Source organism: Heterocephalus glaber, unplaced genomic scaffold, assembly GCF_053883595.1.
Source record: "Heterocephalus glaber isolate CG9 unplaced genomic scaffold, H.glaber_assembly_v1.0 deba00001497, whole genome shotgun sequence".
Taxonomy (NCBI): domain Eukaryota; kingdom Metazoa; phylum Chordata; class Mammalia; order Rodentia; family Bathyergidae; genus Heterocephalus; species Heterocephalus glaber.
The window spans coordinates 11,642,451-11,663,865 of NW_028258320.1; the positions used below are offsets into that span (position 1 = coordinate 11,642,451).

At 40.8% G+C, this 21,415-nt stretch overlaps 1 protein-coding gene across 31 annotated transcripts in view; it reads left to right on the top strand.

The window, feature by feature from the left end:
- Kcnma1 (potassium calcium-activated channel subfamily M alpha 1) overlaps nt 1-21,415 on the top strand; it is a 732,631-nt gene that overhangs the window by 575,533 nt on the left and 135,683 nt on the right. For 17 of the 31 annotated variants that reach the window (XM_004846336.3, XM_004846337.3, XM_004846338.3 and 14 more), the window contains exons 17-19: nt 1,669-1,680; nt 8,654-8,740; nt 15,240-15,316. In XM_004846336.3, coding sequence (XP_004846393.1) covers nt 1,669-1,680; nt 8,654-8,740; nt 15,240-15,316 — 176 coding nt within the window. The remainder of the gene's footprint in view (nt 1-1,668; nt 1,681-8,653; nt 8,741-15,239; nt 15,317-21,415) is intronic. The other 14 variants (XM_013072862.3, XM_087185367.1, XM_004846339.3 and 11 more) reach the window with 1 other exon arrangement.

Below are 21,415 nucleotides of genomic sequence, written 5' to 3' on the forward strand. Positions count from 1 at the left end.
GAGCTGTGTAGGTAATAGATCAAATAGAGATGATTCTTTGCTCCCCAGTTTTTATCAATAGCTGGGGAAGGAAGAGAGCTAGTTGAGAGATGCTCCAGCATTTGTTTTAGGAAATGATAAATGCAGTCTATTCCTTCCCTGGAATATCACTTGTTCCTTCAGATCAACAAGCTTAGAGTTCAGACAACCCCTGGCACACACCTTCATAGCTGAGCAGAATGCAGGGCAAGGCTAGAAGTTTCCTGCTATCATCATTTAAGGAGTTTTCATTATCTGAGTGAATGATCTGATAAAGACAGACTTCCAATTGGACAGCTTATGTGGATGACAACAAAACCAACCAACCAACTCAAAACACTGGATTGTGAGCAGGTCAATCCAGTGTTTTCTCTTACCTTGCCCACCAGATCAGATTGCACACAAAGTCAATCTGATCAAATGGTAAGCTACTTTGAAATCCAAATCAACCAAAAGGAAGACGCCATGGTAGATTTGGTGGCCACGTGTTGAACATGGCCGTAGCAGTGAGCAAATAGGTATATAAGTATACTACATTTTTCTTTTCCATGTTGACAAAGTGAAGAATATTATTTGCAAAAAGCTGAGAGAGACCAGGCTATTTGCTGTTCAACAGATAAGGGGGGGACTTTTCTAGGATTACGGTTTGTTCACCTTTTTTTTTTTTTTGGCCATTCCTCACCTGTGTCTGGGTGGGGAATTTTGTAACTTGGGTTTTTGCAAATGATATTCTTTGTGTTGCTAAATCAGTAAATCTTTGTGTAACTTGTGTTCTCTATCACTTTCGTGCATCTCTAAAAAGAGTTTGTTTCAAGATGTAGGTGATGCTAATGCTAAACAGTAAGTGGACCATTGTGGAATAATTTTATGGCAGATATCTGCACCAAGAACCTGGACCAGTGGTCTCCCATTTGCCACCTTCTGGTCACAGGGAAAGAGAGGGAAAGACAGTTAATGGTTCAGCATGGGTCCACTGTCCCCATTCTAAGAAAACGAACTGAGTATACTCTCTGTAGACAACATCTTTTCTGTGATGGGCTTTATCATTGATTCACAAATCTGAGATTTTCAACAAAGCCATATTTGTAGGTACAATTTTCGGATTTTTCTTTTCTTAGACAAGGAGGAAAAAAACTTGTTTGGCTTTCTTTTGGCTTTCTGTGTGCAACTGCCAGCTTTAATCCTCAAATGTGGCTTGGTCTCAGTGTGGAAGCACATTGGTTCTTGTGGAAAAAGGTGTGTTTGAGGGAATGTGGATCATGCCCCAGAGAAAACGCAAGATTTATCAGACATAATATGTGTTAAAAATAAATAACGTTTCGATCTTTTCTGAGAAAACGATTTTAATTTTTTTCTGCATTTACAACGTTCCCATTTCTTTTCCACTCACATTTTATAACTGACCAGGTGTTAAATTCAGAGGCAGCCATTTCTCCTTCCCACCCTCTTGCCTTCAACCTGTGTTTAACTACCTCCTTTGTCATTGGTTTCACCCCATGACAATGTTTTCATGCTTTGTGGAAAAACCTTGTTTGCACGTGCATCCTTGAAATGATTTGAAACAAAGGTTTTATTCCTTCTTTCCTTCCGGTGTCAATCAATTTATTATCAAATTGTTTGATTTTAAATTCTTTTCTTGTCGTTTTGCAGAAGCCGAAAGCGGTATGCACTCTTCGTTAACTTCCCTTCCAACTCCACCCTCTGTCTTCACTCCTAACCACAGGACTAACCATTTGCCAAGAATTCAAGAAGAGAGAGATTATATATATGTATATATAATCTCATTCCCTTGTCTAATACACACACACACACACACACACACACACACACACATATATATATATATATATATATATATATATATCTCCCCTCTCCAACTAGACTGCATAAAACTGAAATTAGCCTACTGCTGTTCTTGTTTGATTTGTTGGTTCTTTTGGATGACGCACTAACTTCTTTGCAGGAAACCTAAAAAAAGGAAAGGCATAACCCTGTTTTTAATCATGGCACCAATAATGGTAACAAATACTATTAAAGCCGAAAAGGAGGATGCTTCTTTCTAGCCTTTCATGTCTGTTCATGTATTGTCCTAATGTGTCTTGGTGTTCACCAGATGCGAATGCCATTTTGTCTACATCTCATGTCCACATTCCCAGGGACTTCCTCCTCCCTGTGTCCAGTTTCCCCTTTGTAGAGCAGAGTTTCTGCCCTTTATCCACAAAACAGAGACCAAGCCCTTATAGTTCTGTTTTTCCTCATACCTATTTTGGTTACCTCATTTTGAATATTTAATGCTTTGAGCAGTGCTCAGTAAAGACTTAGAACACTGCTGTTAAATTGCCATATCATCACACTTGATTTCCTGGATGAATACTGTTTATTGGGATGAACTCATGGTTTTTCCCTCTTAGTGTGTTTGGGCATATTTCATAATATAAAGTGCCTCAGTTTTCACCATGTGACTTCACTCTGTTTTGCTGCTGTTTTATGTTGCATGAAGCATGATTAATTCATCATCAATGACTTAAAAAAAACTTTTAGTTAAAATTTCCAGCATAGTTTTTCAGTAATGTGTTATCTAAAAGAGTATTGTTGAAAATATACTACTGAGATGCCTACTTGTCACCTTTTAAGTGGTTGTGATCACTGTCACGTGTTTGTAATTGTGTGTGTTTGTGTGTGTATTTGTGTATACCTCCTTCAAATATCAGATCCTCTGTGACTTTTTTGAGTAGATGTGTATAAATAGAGGTGGCTTCCTGTCAGTTTGGTATTATTGATATGATCCAACTGCGAGAAGTTACTGCAACACTTTGCATCTTCAAAGGTCCACAGTGGTTGCACCTCTGCTGTTGGCTTTTGGCCTTTGAGTCCTTTTATCTTGTGGTGAAGGCATGCTGTGATGTAGGCATGACTTGTCCTGAAGTGTACCAGAAAGTGACATGGCTTGCTCCCAGAACCAGATATCCGATGTTATCTTTCCTAGACCAGTTCTCTCCTTCCTATTCCATGTGACTAATATTTTCCATATGTGTAAAATATATCTTAAAATTCCATTTCTAAAATTAGTGAGATGGATTCAGGCTAAACAAATCCTTGGTAATATGACTGGTGGACCACAGTCTGTGGTCATTGAATCTGACCAACTGGGAGCAACCACTATTACCCTGTCTCTGTGTCAGTGAACTGGGCTGATGTATACTCAACATGGAACACACAACTGGGTCTCCTACATGTATCTTGAAGTAAAAGTGTGCATGTCTAGTTGTGTGGGACTCCAGCAGCATATATTTTAAAGCCCAGAAGAAATGAAAAGTTCCGGCAAGGTGATAAGGTTTGAGATTTGGAGTTTCCCTGAGCTGTCCCCTAACATAGCCCACAAGCTGCAGTGCAGATATATTCTCTGAAAATTGGTTCGAACATAGTTCCAACAGAGAGCAATTTTGTGTGAACCTGTGTGGTTAGAGGGCCCTCTTACCACTGGTGTGATACATCTGGGCGTAGCGTGAGCTGAAGTCCTGGATGGTTCTTACTTGTTTGCTCTAGTTAATGAAGTCCCATCAGCCTGCCAGACACAATTGTAATTACCATGCTTGTGAGTATAAACTAGTTGCCTATGAGTCGTTGTTTTTCCTTAACTGTTTGGAGAATGGTACATGACACTTACCAAAAATGGAAGGAGGAAGAGAGAAATACACACCTATCATATTTGTCTTGAGTAGATAAAAGTTTCCTTTAAAACAATATCAGTTTCAATTGAATTACCAGTCGTTGATTGTTTCCCCAAACAGTAGATAAGTAAGCTTTATGATGATTGAAAAAGAGATCGCTAAATGTTTCCCAGTGGTTATATATGAGTGTTGGAGAAGGGAAAAAATAACTTCTCCTTAACCGTGTCCTTATCCTCCAACCTGAACAGAGTTCAGCAAGAGATGCCCAGAAAAATGCAGTGCAGCTTATTAAACACCCCTCAAAGGGCCCCCGATACAAACATTTCCCTCTTGGGTTGAGCCCTGCTATCCCATTTCATGTGGATAGATTTTATGTTTAGCAACACATATTTCAGTTCTAAGTGAACTGTGCTTTCAAGATTGAAATCAGTTGCTCCAATTTCCCAAATGATTTGAGATATATATATATATATATATATATATATGCATATTTTCATATTTATACTTAGTGTCTCAGAGAGATTGTGAGCTTAGTGACCTACCTACTGGAAGACATGTGGTCACTCCATCAGCCTGACTGACAATATCTATATCTTGGTTTTTAAAAGAATAGTGGTGACTACCTGTGTCCTTATAAGAGGAAAACTTTTCAAACAGAGACTGATGACTTATGCTTTTCATCTATTCAGAAGAGAGTTCAAAACTACCTATTGCATGTTGAGCTCTAAGCTTACAACTATGAAAAAGACAAAAGTAAATAGCACATAATACAGTGGTACCTTGGTTCACCAACTTAATTCTTTCCACAGTTCTGGTCACAAACCGAATTGGATGAGAATGAAATCAAATTCAGTGGTTAGGTTCAATGTTGACCTTATGGGGAAATTTGATTTGGTTAGGATTAAGTTTGTGGACCAAGATACCACTGTGTTGTTTTCATTCCTCTACTCAACTGTGGGTTCCTTACAGTAAATATGCATTTGTTCTACATAGTGAGTGAGTAGACAGAGAATAAGTCTAGGTAGACAATTAGTCTGAAAGCAAAAGGAAAAGACAAAGTAAGTATCTTTGAAGGAGGGAGCACACCAGCCCTGTGCTGCCAGCTCTCACTGGGAGTTTTCTGTTGAAATCACTGAGGTCATAGAAAAAAAGAGGATAATTTATTTGTTCCTTGAAATGAGAGAATGTCCACCCTTGCCAAAAAGATGTCCTTATTGGAATTCTGCTAATAGATATATGGGCTTTTTTTCTTTGAGACTTTCTTGATTCCTCACATGCTACGTCTTGAAGTTTCTCTTTGATAAAGCTGGTAAATTAGACAAAGTCAGAGCTAGAGAACTGATGGGAAGGAGTAAAAACGGGAGGATGACATTTGGCAGTCATAGGAGCAAAGCACATTGAACATTGAATATTCTCCTAAGGAGATAGAAGATCTTAGGAGAGAATTTACATATTCCCATTGGAAAAGCAGTAACAACTTCTAAGGGTAGTAGGCACTTTGCAGGAAAAAGAGTTACTTCTGTCTAGAACCCTTTTTTATATTTTTAAGAAAAAGAAGATTAACACTTTAAATTCTAGATTAGAAATACGGATATAAGACTTATTAGCCGAATTATCAAAAACAGTGATATATTTCCTCAAAGAGCCTTTGAAACTCAATATGCTCACCCAGGGCGTGGTGGATGTCATGGCTCCCTGGAGTCAGGCACATGTGCTTCTTTTCCAAACCCTTAAATACATGAGCCAAATCCAGAATTCAGCAGAGTGAGCACCTTTATATATCTAGCTGTCATTCTTTCACTTCTGAAGGGCCAGACCCATTCTTTTGAACTCTACCCAGAAAGCTGCCTTACTTTATCATGATATCTACAAATGGTGCCTCACACCACACATGCAGATGATTTAAACCTTCTTTACCCTGTCCACAGGGACTTTAAAGGCAGGTTGGAATTGCATAATCTGTGAGGGCATTTCAGGAGCTTTCAGTTCCTTACAGATGTTGTGAGATGTAACAGACAGGTGTTACTCCATGTGTGGCCAGAAGCTACTATGAATTAACCCATCTTTGTCTCCAGATGTGGCTCAGAGATAAAACCCTTTGGATGCTGCAATCAGGAAAAAGGCCTTTGCATGCCAACAGGGTACCATCCAGGGATGTTATTAGAACCAAGGACAAAATGCACAGCAGAGACGTGGCACAGTGAGAGTTTATTTACTCTCATTAAATTTTATAATCACCTTGCTCACTCTTAATGGCATCCATGGATTACAGATCTAATATGTGCCACTCACTCAGCACATAGGACATACTTTAATTCTCTAACAGACCCTGAACTAGAGATTTTTTTGCCCCCTTTTATTGGCAAGGTGAGTGAGGTGTCCCTATGCCCAAAGCTAGGCCCATTATTGCTGAGGCCTCACCTATGCTTAACCAACGTGAGTGGTGAACCTGAGATGTGAACACCAAGGAGCCCTGAGTCAGCACCCAAAGTCTTTCCTTTCCATCACACTAACTTGACTACAAGAAGCTTGAAGACTGTAATAAATTCTTGTAACCTGTACTATCTAGAATGCCAATCTCAAATTTTCCCAGTGGATTAATTCTTGCTCACTATAGATAAAGAACAGAGACAATGAAAAGAAGCTTCTGACTGATAAGAACCTTGCCACACTGTATTTCAGCGACACAGTGGATTCAGTTACTGGCGTACAATTAATGAGGCATGCAAAATGGGAAGAGGAGACAGTGGTCTGTGTGATACTCATGTTGTGTATAGATGTCACCAAGATGTTTCTTCTTTTGAATTCCAATACTACAATCATGATAGGATTTTTTTTCACTCAGAAGCTTTCCTTTCATTTTTATGTGAATACATATCTAAATGTAGGCTTTCTAGCTTTTAGCATCTAGCCCTCTTAGGCCTCAGAATTTTTCATGGATGTCCTAATGAATTGTCCTGTAGTGTTTTACCCTGTAACTTCATCTTATTATGGGCCAGGGTATTTTGATCAGGACCCCTGTGCTCCATTCCATGGAGCCAGCTAAAGAAAATTTCTTATAACTGTGTTGAAAATGAAATACTCTGGGACATTTTTTTTGCAAGAATGAAATAATAAAAGTAACAATAATAACAAACATGCATTGAGACTTTCTCATTATCTCAGTTCTCAGAAGAAAGATTATTATCATCATTAACCTCCTCTTATAGGGAAGAATAGTGATTTCTAAAGAAGTGTAGCAACTTGTCTAAAGTCAGTGAGCTCCTTAATACTGCCATTAGGACTCAGTTCTGATCATTGTCAGAACATTGCAGGGGAGAAGTTATGAAAATGTGCAAAATCCAGAACTTTGCCTTTCTAAAATGTTGCATTTAATTGACTTTGAAAAAGAAATTTATCTGAACTGCCTAAGCACTCACCCTTTCTCCCAAATCAGAGGGCCTGTGATTCCAAAGTGAGAATTGGCAGAGCATAATTAGGAGGAGCCTATGTATGGCCATTGCCCATTGCAAGCCGTGCTGTTAGTGTGGACTCTGCTTTCAGCTTTGGAAGGAATCTCATTGCGGCCTGTAGTTCTGGGCAGAACACTCAAATCTTCACAGATTCTTGCTATTATTTAGTGTTAATAACAGTGATGATGACACAGGTGTGCTTTTCTTCTGTCAGGTCTTATTATAGGTAATGGTGGATGTTCTTGTAGCCACAAACAATGATTTTTGCAGTAAAGATCTGCAGAGTTCTTCAACAGAATAAAAGTTCACTTGGGTCCTTGCTGTGTTGCTGCAGACACATCACTCTGTTGGTCACAGCACTTTTTCTGGAATGGACTTAACAGCAGAAAAAGATTACATGTTAATTACCATCCTCTATTTTGATTGTTTGGGGCAGCTGAGGACTTCCTTTAGACAGATTCCAAATATCCATTACCTTAATCACCAGGTTCTTGGATCAAAGAATATTCCTGTTGTCTGTTGCTTTACTCAGAGTGCTTAAATTCAGTATCTATTAAGCCCAAAACTTCATCTCAGCCTCTGGATAAGACATTCCTATATTCTGCTTTTGATCCTCAGAAATTAAACTTGTTTGTTTCATCCATTTATTAAATTAGGATACATTTATCTTTACTGTCAATCCAAACACAGCTTGGCCAGCTAATCTATTTATAACACTTTGAAATAGGACAGTGTATATTTAGGTATATGTAGGGAAGGTTTTTTTTGGGGGGCGGTGATTTTTGTTTTCTAACTGCAGTTTGCCTCAGTTAGGATATGGATCCTATTCAAATACCCCATACATTTTTATAAACAGCAGACTGGGATCATTAAGCATATACAACAGCTGGTGTTTTTCTTTTCCACTGTTTGGATAGATCCGATTTCTCCTATGTGGACTATACACAGAATCTACTTCCATGTTCTTTTCCATGTTATAAACATGTTCAGTTTGCTTCTGCATGGGTGTCTTGTACCATTCGCCACACTATATGTGGTATGTATATATGTTTGCTTCTGAATACATATAGGGGTCCCATTAATACTCTGTCATCCAATGGAATGCTGGTGTAGCAAGACCTTCATTAGACCAATAATGTTTCAATGTTGACCATCACTAGTTGTCTCAAATCTCAAAAGAGATACATTTTGAGGAAGTTTAGGCCAAGTCAGATGCCCATGATGGCAGCTGCATGGCCCTATTATGCAAACCAGCCCCTAAAACTGAGACTTACTTTGATTTCCTTAACTAGGACTGTGCCAACCTGAGAATTACCCAGTAGAGCTTAATGGTGGCATTATCCAACTAAATGTGTGGGCCAGAGAATGTCAGGCTTTAGAGGAAATCTTTGGGAAAAGCATTAGACTAGTGGGGCCCCTATAAAAACAACCGTATGGTGTTGCCTTCAAAGTTTTATTCAGAACATGACCTCACTCGTGTGTCTTCTTTGTTTGTTTTTGTTCACTGAGCAGTATATTAATTAATCCTGGAAACCATCTTAAGATCCAAGAAGGTACTTTAGGATTTTTCATCGCAAGTGATGCCAAAGAAGTTAAAAGGTAAGAGTTTGTTTTCATCTGCCCTCTTTTCTGGCCCAGCCATAGACATATTAATCTATGGCATGGAGAACTTCCAGATGTGTGGGGCTCAAACCCAACAATTTCTTAACTTATCAATGGGCATCAAATGGTGCAAAGGTCTAGGAAAAAAGAGTTTGTGCTTTTAAATGCTTCCACAGACTATTTTTCACATAGTTCCTTCTCTTTGAATTAGAATAATAAAATTTTAGAATGAAGAAGTCTCATTACCTGCCCCTTCATCACATAAGGGAGGAAACTGAGGCCTAGCGAGCTGCAGTGACTGTTTCAGCTAATCCTTATTTTTTCTGACCCAGCCCAACCAAACAGGACAACTGGCTGCTTGTCTAGGGCTCTTAGTATTATCTGGACAGACTTCCTTGACAATGATCAGTTTTTTACTCTAACGACCCAAAGAAATTTCAAACATTTTGGATTAATTTAAGATGAACATTAAATTGTCTATATGTTATTTGTGACCTTCTAGGTAAACTGTCCACTTCAATTACGAAGTTTCTGTAGGTACAGCCCAGGATTTCATTGGCCCAGTGTTTCATGACATTTTTCTTAGTGCCCTTCTACTCATTTAAGGAGCTTAGGGAATAATAAGGATTTTGTACCACATGGAACATTGTTATGTTTGATTCTACTCTCGCAACCTGGAAAAATTTGCTAGTAAAAATGTGATGCCAAAGGCCAGACAGGTCACCTAGCGCAACAATGATGTTACGTCAACTCTTTCAGTAAATTATGCAGGGGTGTGTAATTATTCGTGGGAGCCCACTCCCTTCATTTAATGGTCCCTACTCAAATCCAGACCTGTGCGAGGTGTGCTACACTCTCTACTGCTACTCCTCAAAATAGCCCTAGAAGGTTAAATCGTGTAAAACACTCCAGTTGGCTTTTTCATCTTTAAAATTAAGATAAATGCTTTGTCTAAGACCATGGGGGCAATTAAACAAGTGGCAAAGCTCAGATTCGAACTGATCTTTCCTCCTCTAAACCCCCATCTCTCTCTACCAAATGTGATAGTGCTAACATCACCCTTTTGAAGGGTTCACATTTTGCTGGCACTCTGCTGGATGCTAACTACCTCCTCTGTATATATGAATTCACCCAAACCTCTGAATTAGGTAGCATTAGGCCTTCCCACTTTATGTATGAGGAAACTGAGGCACAGGTTGCTTGCCCAAAGCCACACTGCTAGTAATAAAGCCAGAATTTAAATTGAAGTGATCTGGCTCCAGAGCCTGAACTCTTTTAACTGTGCCAAGGGATGAGTTTGACATGCTGCATGCAGAGTGATGATATTTGACAGGAGATTCTTATGAGTTTCTTTCTTCCCACCCACTCCAGCAAATGTCATACTAGTTACAAAAATTTTCAGGAAAAAGAATATGTGAGGTAGATAACATCTTTTAAAACAACTTTCTAATAACATATTTAATTCTACAAATTGTGGAAGGAATGCCATTATTCAGTCGTGGGAGAGAAATACCTCCCTACCCAATTGGTGGAATCTTGTTATTCTTCAGCAGAATTTGAAGAATGAAGTTTACATAGGAGGGAAAGGGAGGCAAATGGAACTAACCCCCTCTTTACGTTATCTGGAAAAGAAGGTTGTGTTCTGATTCAGAGGTAGGACACAAAAGCTAGAAGCAGCATGTAGCTCAGGCTGGGATGCTGGGAGCTCAGGGGCCCCACGTGTGACATGCACCTCCCAGATACCAGCCATCACGTGAGGCTCCCATTTGTGTAATTCCATTTCCTACTGCATTGCTCACTAATGAATGTCAAAAATACCAGGCAGTCCAGCAAACAAATTACCTCTTATATTAGGGAGTGCAATATGTTTCATTTCAGTGCTTTATGGTATTCACAAATACACGCTGACACAATCAAGTACAACACCAGCCTGTAATTTTCTATGGTGTGTGATGTATCAGAGCAAATGCTGTCAGTTAGGGGATTTCAAATAGATGAAGACTGCAGAAAGCCACAGAAAGCCACAGAAAGGACACAGGAGATTTGAATGAAGCTAAACGAGTTTTGTAAAAATGGAAAGGTAGATGATGATGATCTAGTGTTGAGTTTGCACCCTCAATTAAAGAAAAAAAAAAGAAGTTCATGAGTTGTAGCTCATAGAAACTTTCAGATGCAGGGTCTTTAGAGAAAGAGGAGTGAAACTATCGAGTTTCAGTCTTCAAAAAGTCATTTTGGGATGAGCATTTGGGCACTTGTCCTTTATTCTTGCCACTAAATATTTTCTTTTTGAAATAACCGTGGAACATAGACTAATGGATTCATTGGCTCTATTTGGCTTGCAGATATGATGTCCTTTTGGAATCACAATTTAAAAAATAAATTAGTTGTCAAGTTGAAATGAGTCATCTGCTTTTATGTAAAAATCCTTATTACTGGTTTCTCCTGAAAAATTGGCAAACCCAATACTGGAAAACATTCTCATACTCATTCATCCATTCATCAAAAATCAGTTAATGTTTAGTAGATTCTATACTAGGTGTCAGGAAAACAATAGACAGGAATCCCTGCTCTCCTGAGGCTCAGGCTCTAGGGAAGGGAGATCACAGGTTTTTAAAATTTAAGGTGAAAGAATGACTATGACTGGATCACTGATTTGGGTTCGGTATAAATGAATCCTGTTTGGCGTGGGTACCACTGGGGCAGAGACAAGAATGAGGAAAGAATTCATCACACAAATATCAGGCAGGAAGAAATGATATGATGGGAAAATGTCCATTGTGCTCAGGGAATTCAAATGGGAAGGAGAGGCCCTGAGAGTAGGTGAGGGAGAGAAGTGGTATGAGTTGAGATTAGAGGGAGGCAGAGGCTGATTCTTCTAACATTGTTAGAAAGAGTTTGGATGTGTTATGAAATGGAAGTCATGGGTGGTTTTGAGCTGGGCAGATGTGGTCTGATTTATATTATCATAAGGTTGTGCTGCCTGCATTGTAGAAAATGGAAGGCAACGGAGGTAACGGAGCAGGAGAGGAGGTAAGAGACTCAGAGACTGGGATATCGCTTAGGTGAGAGATGATGGCAGCTTATGGAGATGGAGGGATGTGGATCCCATTTAGACTGTACTTGGAGGATCTTTGGGATCCACTGATGAACAGGATAGAAGAAAGGAGGGAAGAAAAGAAGATGATGCTTAAGGGGTTTAAGCAATTGAGTGGGTAATGGCTTCATCTCACTGAGGTGGGAAAGCTAGAACAGAGTCACATGTATGCAGTGGTAGGAAATAAGGACGTCTGCTGGGGTTGTGGTAGGTAGGAGATATACATGGGACATATACATGGAGTTAACATAAAGGTGGGTGGATCTGAAAGCGTGGCATTCTGGGGGAAAGTGAGGGCTGGAAATGTCAGTATAGGTGCTGCAGATGCTGCTGTCAGTGGGGGCTTCTGGCAAGTAGCAGATGATGCATTTAGCGGAGTAAGGAGGAGAGTTCTATAAAGGGGCTATATTAAGTTGTGGGTAGCAAGTTAAGGGAAACCAACAAGAGGTGGCAAAGCACCACAGAGGCAGCCGCAGAGGGGGGCATTTCAGCCCTAGAACTGAGTACCAAGGGAAGGAGGGCTTTCTGAAGCTGGAGGGAAGCATCTCAGCTTCTGGCTGCCCTGTGAGAGCTTTGTCCTTCGGAAGAGAAATGTTGCCATTACTATTCCATGACCTGGGAGGGAGGGAGCTCATCTCTTCCTACCCTCCAGTCTCCTGCTGGCTTCTGCCACTGGCCCAACCCAACAGAAGCCAGAGGACAAGCAGACCCCGAAGGCGTCATGCCCCTCTGGTTGGGGGATGTGTCTTGAGGTCACCACAGATACCCCCTGCAGTCATCTCATTCCACTCATTACCTGACCTATGTGGCCCGGGAAAATCTGATGTTAAGTGAAAGAAGGCAGGCGCAGAAAGGTAGATACTGCACGCTCCCATTTATATGTGGAATCTACAAAGTCAAACTTGTAGAACAGAGAGTAGAGTGGTGGTTACCAGGGTCTGGCCTAGGAGTAGGGGAGACAGGGAAGATGTTGGTCAAAGAACACAAAATTTTAGTTAGCCGGGAATAATGATTTAAGTGATCCATTGCCATCCTGGAGATTATAGTTCATAACAATGTATTGTATATTTGAAAATCTCTAAGTCAGTAGATTTTAAGTGTCTCCACCACAAAATATGGTAAATATGTGATACAAAACATATATTATTAGCTTGATTTAGCCAGCCCACGATGTGTACATATTTAAAACATCATGTTTTGACATCTCACAGGTATGAAATCTTTGTCAATTAAATATAACAAATTTGAAAAGAGAATCCAGCTTTGATTCATGAAATAATCACATTTTATCTTTTCAACAGTCTGTTCAGACTCATGATCATCCATCACCTCTTTTAGCACGGGTATGTTTAAGATGTTGGGCTCTGGTGCCAGGCTCTGTGGATTTCAATTCTGGCTCTGCCACTCTTAGCTATGATGCTGTGAGCAGGTCACTTAATCTCTCTCGGCTTCAGTTTCCTTATCTGTAAAACAGAAATAACAATCATATATCCTTCAAAGAGTTGTTTGAGGATCAAATATATTAATGCCCATAAAATGCTTAGAATGGCACCTGTTTGTGCCCTGTAAGTTCTAGCTATTACTGTTGCTACCATTTTTGTAGAAGGATCAAATCAGGTGACAAAATGGGTAAAGGAAGTGGATGCAAAGTTACTTGCCCTAACTGGAATGCTTTATTTTGTCCTGTCCTTCTGTTTCGAGGCAGATCACTATCCATTGGATTCCTAACCACAGTGCCACACAGGGCAAAGGGGCATCCACCTTCACTTTTCTTGCAATGTAGATGACAGCTGGCATTTAAAGAAATGGTAGACGAGCTGCTCAGGTAGAAAGAACATTAGACTTGGATATACAAGGCCCAGGGCCAGCCAAGCTCCACCAAGAGATGACTTTAGACAGGACGTGACAACCATCTCAATTTATAGATGGGGACATTGAGTCCCAAAGAGCTGGCTGCAAGATCTCCACACTCTCTTCCACATCCAAAAATAGTAACATTGACTTCCAACTCCTGCCAGTCATACATGCAAGGCTTGTGAAAGAGATAAAAAGGAACCTACGAATCAAGTGATCAAGAATTGTGTCTGTTTCTTTAGCCGCAATCAAGAAAAGACCACATTTATCCCGGGCATTCAATTTTGTGCTGGGAATGGTGGAGGCACTAAGCCAGAGATTTTGTTAGTTTCTGGATCTAAAAGGTTCTTACAATTAATTATATCACCTCCCAGTACAGATGCATCTTTAATTATAATGGAGCTGCATCCCAATAAACTCATATAAGTTGGAAATATTGTAACTGAACATTGCATTGAACACCCCTAACCTACCGAACATCATTGATTAGCCTAGGCTACCCTGTCTGTACTCAAAACACTTAACATTAGTTGACATTTGGGTAAGATCATCTCACACAAATCCTGTTTTTTAAAGTTGAATATCTCTAATACTTTATGAATGTTGCACTAGAAGTGCAAGAGAGAATGATCATTTGGGCATGTCTTTGCACCATGCTAAGTTGGCTAACATCTACACTGTCTTAACACTGAAATTTTCAACACTGCTTCAGTGATCTTATTTTGTCTCATCCAAAATTTCTTGGGTACAACCAATGAGTTTGGTAATATTGAGACTTGAGTCAGATTGGGGGGATTTTCTTGTTGATTGCTAGTTCTGGGAGCTCTTCTACCCACCTCATCCTTCTACTCACCCCATCCCTCTGCTCATCCCATCCCAGTAGTCAGCTGAGCCTTGCTCTGCCCTGAGAAGCAAGCTTTCACTGGTCCACACTCTCAGGCTGGAGATAACGGGACTGGGTCCTGCCAGTGGTGAGTCCTGTAGAGGGTCTGACAGAGGGACCAGGGCTCATTGCTTTTATTGTTCCCTCTCCACTCTCCTCCTCAACTGCCTCTCACTTTGACTAACAAGGAGAGGTGCTTTCAAGGCCACGAGGTTAATATTTGTACTTGACTGAGAAATGTCACACTTTTTAATATTTATTTTACTAGATTGTGGGGCTTTTGGAGTTGTATTTAACTCCCCTTCTCTCCCCAAAGGCTTGGGGCTGACTCTCTGCAGTCCCCACCACCAGCATCCAATGCTGTTCTCAGAAGTGAAAGAGGAACAAGCAGACTCAGTGTGTCACACTGGCAACCTTTCTCCCCGTTTCTTTGCAAATGGGAGCTTAGGAAAAGAAGCACTAACTCAAATCACAGAATCCTGTGTTTGAAATAAATGGTCTTGCAACAAACATTTCCGTCTGCAAACGTCTAAACTTTTCAAAAGATTAAAGGAAATTAGTGCTGGCATGTTTCATTAATTTGGCACCACAGCGGAGGAAATGTGGTACTCATTTCACATGGGTGGATTATGAAACGTGTCAGTTTTTCCATTCTCTTTCTCCAGGGCATTTTTTTACTGCAAGGCCTGTCACGATGACATCACAGATCCCAAAAGAATTAAAAAATGCGGCTGCAAACGGCGTAAGTAGTGCTTCTTTCCCCCTTCCCTTCCCACTGTCCTTCCTAATCCCCAAATTCCTTTTCCTTCCCCTCTTCCTGTAGAGAAACGTTAAACAACAAGAGTTTTCTTGAATATGTTTATGTTTCACCCAGCAGTTTAAAGAGGCATGAAATAAATACCACACTGGCTTTCTTAGTGCAGAGGATGTAAAATCATCACCATCAGCACCTAGGAAGGAAGCTGGGACCTGTCCTTCCTTGTGTGTCCAGTCTGATATAACCGAGCATGCTGTACAAAGAAGAGGACATCTAATGCCATAGAGGGGAAAGCGGTTTTGTATAGCGATTTCTAATGGACAGGATGTCACCAAGTATAAAGATGGCTGCTTGAGGGCAGAGAGGGGAAACTGAGTTTGGGGACCCAGTCTCCAAAATGGGATTGACCTTCTTTCCATCTGAGATTCCTATGAGCTTTAGTGCCAAAGGTCAGATTTTAATTGTGACCCCCTAAGACTACTCCAAGAAAAGAACATGGCCCTCACCAAGGGCTTCAGTAACAATCGTCCCAAAGACCAACTCAGACACATTTCTCTTTGGGTCGGATTGGATTGGATTTGGTCATTTCTCGTATATCCAGATTCAGGCCTCTTCTAAACCATCGCGCCCATGGTCCTCAATGGAGAATCAGGAACACTGACTTGTGAGCTCCACAGATAACAGCACTGAAGGTGGTCTTTGCCTGAAGAAGGCCATACCTTTTGCAGCAATTATGCTACATTGCCTGATAGACATTGTTCTCAACCCCAGAGAAAACAAAAATAGTGACTTCCTTCTTATGGTGATTTGGTGTTTGAAAAGTTCCTTGTGATGGTGGATTTGACCCTCATCATAACCCTGTTAATTAGCAGGGGCTGTTATTAATCCTATTTTCCAAAAAGAGACAATGAAGTTTCCAAGTTAGTGGGAAGATGAGATGGCTGAGTCACATAGCCCACATATAGGGGTTCAGGTCCCCAAAGGCCCCTCTGGATGGTCTCCTCTGAGTGTGCTCACCTTTTCTTGCAGAAGGGAAGGGAGAAGTAGATGAGTTTGGGTCTGATGAGTAGGAACATAGCTATGAAAATACTTTTCACAAGGAAAAAACAGACAGGAGAACACCACTGCTGGCATATGCCAACTAAAGCAAAGACTTTTGTCACTGCATGCCAGAGGGGCATGTGCAAAACCGTAAGCTAAAAGATAGCACTGCCAGTTCCTGAAGAGGTTGCTCAGACTTTTAGTACCCATGAGTGACTCTTGGCCTAGAGTAGTTTCTGTAGAAGTCTCCCGGGCTGGCTCCCACACCCACCTGAGCTCTGTTTTACCCCCTCCTTCTCCACTGACTTAACACCCATGACCCCTTCCCCAACTCTATCACCTTCCCAAGATGAGCATTTACTATCTCAGAACAAGAGCCTGACTTCTTGGGACCATAAAAATTCCCCAATTCTGACAATCTGCCAGGAAGAGTATTTGAGAGAAAACTCATTCTCCACCTCATCAGTCCAAACCCCTCGACTCACGACACCCTCAACCCGGGCCCTCTCAGTTGGCTGTGGACTATGCATCTCTTTCATTTTCCTTAGAAGAAACAGGACATCCTGTTGGCAGAGGTAAGCAAGGGAGTAATAAATACAGGCTTTCATAGGAGGGTGAAGGAAGTTGGGAAAGGTAGGAGTATGAGGCCAGTAATAAATGAAAGGATATTTTCCAAAGCACCTTTTCCCACTGGGACATCTATAAACTGGCACAAATACAGTAAGTACACTAATTGGTAGCCATTAATGTATTTTTGGAGTGCCCCTTTTCTCCAAGGTGTTATTCAAGGTCCCAGGGATGGAGGGGTGAATGAGATAAAGTCCTTGCACTCCTGAAATCTTCATCCTAGTGAATGAACCTTCATCATATAAACCATAGAATACAGTCAGAGAGAGCCATGCTTGGAAGGTCAGAAGGGGCTCCACTGGGCAGTGATATTGAAGCTGAGACCCAATCTAGGTAGAGAGAAGAGCAAAGAAGTGGAAAATTCCAAGCAAGGAAATGACATCATCCATTTTCCTTGGTATCTGCATAGAGAACAAATTGAAAGAGGAAGTGTGGAAGTGGAAGGATGAAGAGAACCTTCTCTGACACTCACATTAAACTAGAATGTCCCTTGTAAGATCCCTTAGACCATCTTTAAAGCCCTTACAAGTAAGATTTTTGCCATCAGGGTGTATTTCCTGTCTTTATTCCAGACAAACAAACAGCAGTGATATTTAGCTTCACCCCAGGAAAAGAGGCACATCATTCATTAAAATAATTGTATTCTCTTCATTGCCCTTGAAGTTGGTTGAGCTAGTGAAGTGTCTGATCTCCCTTTATGCCCAGCACAGCTGTTACAAAAGAACTGCTTTTAGCGTGCCATGCCAGTGTGACCAGGCCCTCAGCTGTGAGGTTAATGTCTGATAACAATTAGCGCTCCCTAGATGTTATGTTTACTAATTAAAAAGCCGTAGCCCAGAGGGTAGGATGCAGATATTACAGGGGGAAGGGGTATTTAGAATAAAATGAATTATTGAGTATAAACGTGCCCATGTACACAAGATGAACAAGGAAATTGGAGAAAATGTCTTTAGGATGCAAAGAAGCTTTCCTTGTAGAGCTAGGGTGTTCCCATGATCGCCTGGTTCCCTGTCCAAGCTACAGAAGGTGGTTGACCCTCCTAGTCATTTGTCTAAACCTGTTAGTCCGGGTACTGATAATTCACCCTAGAATAGTATATTTCCATGAGGGCAGAACTCGTGACAGTCCTCGGGCTTTATCCACAGATTCCTAACCCTTATCTCCCAACCTAGCTCTTCCCCTTTCAACCCTGTCCCTTCCTCCCCATTCCTTTTCATTAACTAACTTTCAAATCTGAGGTCATATTATCTAGAGAAATGTGGAGTGTGGACATTCCGCTTCTGGAAGTGCTGTGGTGGTATAGTTTAACTTTCGCATTTCTTTCCATTTCTTCATAGCACTCCATCAAGGAAGCGAGTTCAGTTCAACTGTCTGGCCTCAGAGTCTCAAGCTCTTGGAGCTGACCATTTATCCATTTTCTTTTTCTGTGTAACAAGCCTGATCTAATGATTTACATTTTCCCTCCCAGCCTCTGAAAGTTTGCCAAGGAATAGACTCCTAAGGGACAAGTCATGTCTAGATTTATGTGTTTGAAGAAATTTCCTTTGACTTCTAATCATTGACATATCTTTGATTTATTTTTTTCTCTTTGCTGCCTTGGAATACGGCCCCTACTCTATTTTAACTGCACACTGGTAGTGATCTATTGTGAGTAAAACGGGTTCCTAACAGCCCAGAGTCTAGTTCCCCTGTCTTTCTCTAGATGAGATACTTCTTTTATTTTCTGTACAGTTTTTCATTTTACTTTCGGTATTCATGTTGCATGTAGCAGTGACAATCATGCCCTGACTCGCTCATGCCCCACACAGTCCGCAGAGTAGCCTGGACCTGGAGAGAACCGGAGCCCAATCTCCGCGCATCTACCCATGCCCAGCCCCCGGCCAGCTTCTGACCCCGTCTTATTTTTCCATTTGAAAATAAGACCTTAACAACAGTGTTGTCTCTTCAAGGCCTTCTTTCAGGACTTTTAAGGGACACTGATTAGGCTGGGGTAATTACCACTAGAGCTCTAGATGCCTCGTCCATTGGGGATCATTGTCATGCTTGCCTGTGATAAGTTAGACTTGGTCTCCTCTGCTATAGAGCTTGAATTCTTCCCCTAAAGGAAAAACATAGGTGACATATATATTCATGTGTTGTGATATATATGATATGCACCAGTACTTTATATGTAAAAATTTATATTTTTATATATAAGCATAGAGATAACCCATAGAAAAGGGATGTACTTATAGTATATGTGCCTCTCTGTACAAGATGGTGCTTGCTAGAAAATCCATTGCATACCACCGTTGGGACTATGGGCATCTAAACTGCCTTCCTGGACACAAGTATTTCCACAGTGGTAATTATTTCCTATAGTTCATGAAGTTCCTTTGCTTTAAAATAAAACCTACCCAATTCATCTATGAGTGTAGTCAGACAGCTCAGAAGATCCATTTCTTTGTTTGAGGAAGAAAAGATGACTAAGGAGAAGATTTCATTTCATTTTGATGAGCTGTGTAGGAGTCTGAACAAGTCGGGGTCTCTGACTTACTTAAGGCATAGAAACCTCTCTCATCCAACCAGAGGGAGCATTTGGGGAGGAACTTTTAAGGCCCGTATTTCAGTGTGTGACTTACAACAGTGTGGCTCTCAGTGGCACCAGCCATCAGCATTGGCTTTTTATTCATAAACATGAGATTCCACTGAAATCAAAAGGAGACAAGATTTATAACTTATTCGGTTCAGTGGCCTTGGAATGAAGAGAAGACGATTCAGCACTCAGCCTCATCAGATTCCTTTGCAGCAAAAGAAGCAAGTTGATCATCAGATTTTGGCTAGACTTCAGTGTTTGGAGTGAATGAAATGCTCAATGTAAATAAAAAAAAAAAAAGGGCAGGGCTGTAGGTGGCACCGAATTAATTCATCGAACAAACAAACCACAACAATCACCAAAATGATCACCTTCGTCAACTCAATGCATAATTCTGCCAAAATTGAGCTGGTGGCTCCCTTCATCTGTAGACTGCTTTTCAGGATGTTGAGAACATGAGATGGTTTCATACCTACAGATCTTACATCCTGTCTGACACTCCTTTGGAATTGGAAGAAAATGTGATGTCAGTGGACAAACAACTCTAGTGCCAAATTCTTCTACCTTTCCCAGCTGCAATGTGACTGCTGAGTGCAGAATCAATGAGGTCGGTGTGCTCTGTGCTGATGACATAACTAGCTTTGTCTTTTCCCTCTTCCTGTTCTTGGAAAACTACCTGGAAGACTTTTTAATTCCTCCAGAAGGTAAAGAGAGGAATTTTATTAAGTGAAGACATTGTTCCTCATTGATAGTCCTTTCAAGGGCTATCTTTCAGAAAAAGAATGTTCTCTGATTCCCAGTGCCATGTCAAATGGTACATCTCAAACTTGCCTTCGTGGACTTTTCTTCATGGATAGTTTTGTTTATAATTTTAGATGCTGCCAAGAATATGACAGGTTCATGCTTGCAAATAACACTCCCTTCATTGGACTGATTTTAAAAGTGAGGTTAGGTTCTGAAAAATATCTATTAATTGAGTGGGAGATTATTTTTTTCTTTCCTACCAATCTTCCTTTGAATTTGCTCCATTTGAAACCTAAAATATCACACCTCCCTCGCAGTTGGAAAACTACCTGGGCCTCTCTGTCTGGGGCTGTTTTTCCTGCCCCCTTTCAATCCACCTTGGAAATTAAGATTCTGCAATTGCAAATTGGCTCACAATTTGGTTGCTGAAGCAGGAGGCAGATGGTGCTGAGGACAGGAGGCGATCCAACTCTCCCTTCCATTCCAGGCTTGGCTCGGAAGGGCTAACTAGCAGAAAAGCCCATTTTGACAGTCGATTGTTGATCTGTCTCAGAGAAAGAGCAGTTAACTCTGCTACATCTGCAGCAGGCTTCAGGTTTCTTAATTATGACCTTTGGAAAGAGAAGAAAAGTTGTCCAAGCCCATGTCTGAGAAATCTTTCCATTTTAAAAACTCAAGAATAAACAGATAGCTTTGATGATGTCCATTAGGGAAATTTTGTCTCTATAAATACTACTAGGAAGTCATAATGGAAATAATGGATGAATATCCACTTTATTGTGATGAAAAAACGCACATAAAGCTTTTTTTTCAAATTATGAAACTGTTCAAATAGAGTCCTTTGGAGGAAGGTGACACCCAGTGTCTAATTCTTGGCACCCACATAACCTCTTTGAATCTATGGCACCGGTCCAAAGACAGGAACCTTATGATGTGGGCTGAAGAGAAAATGGAGTCTCTGGGGGCTTATATTTCTGCCTTCCCTGAATTAAGTTGGCCGATGGGGCCAATTAATTGAGCATAAAGTTTCAAGAACCCTAAGACGGAATGACAAGTAGCTTCAGTACTCACACCTGCCAGAGACACATTGTCATAGG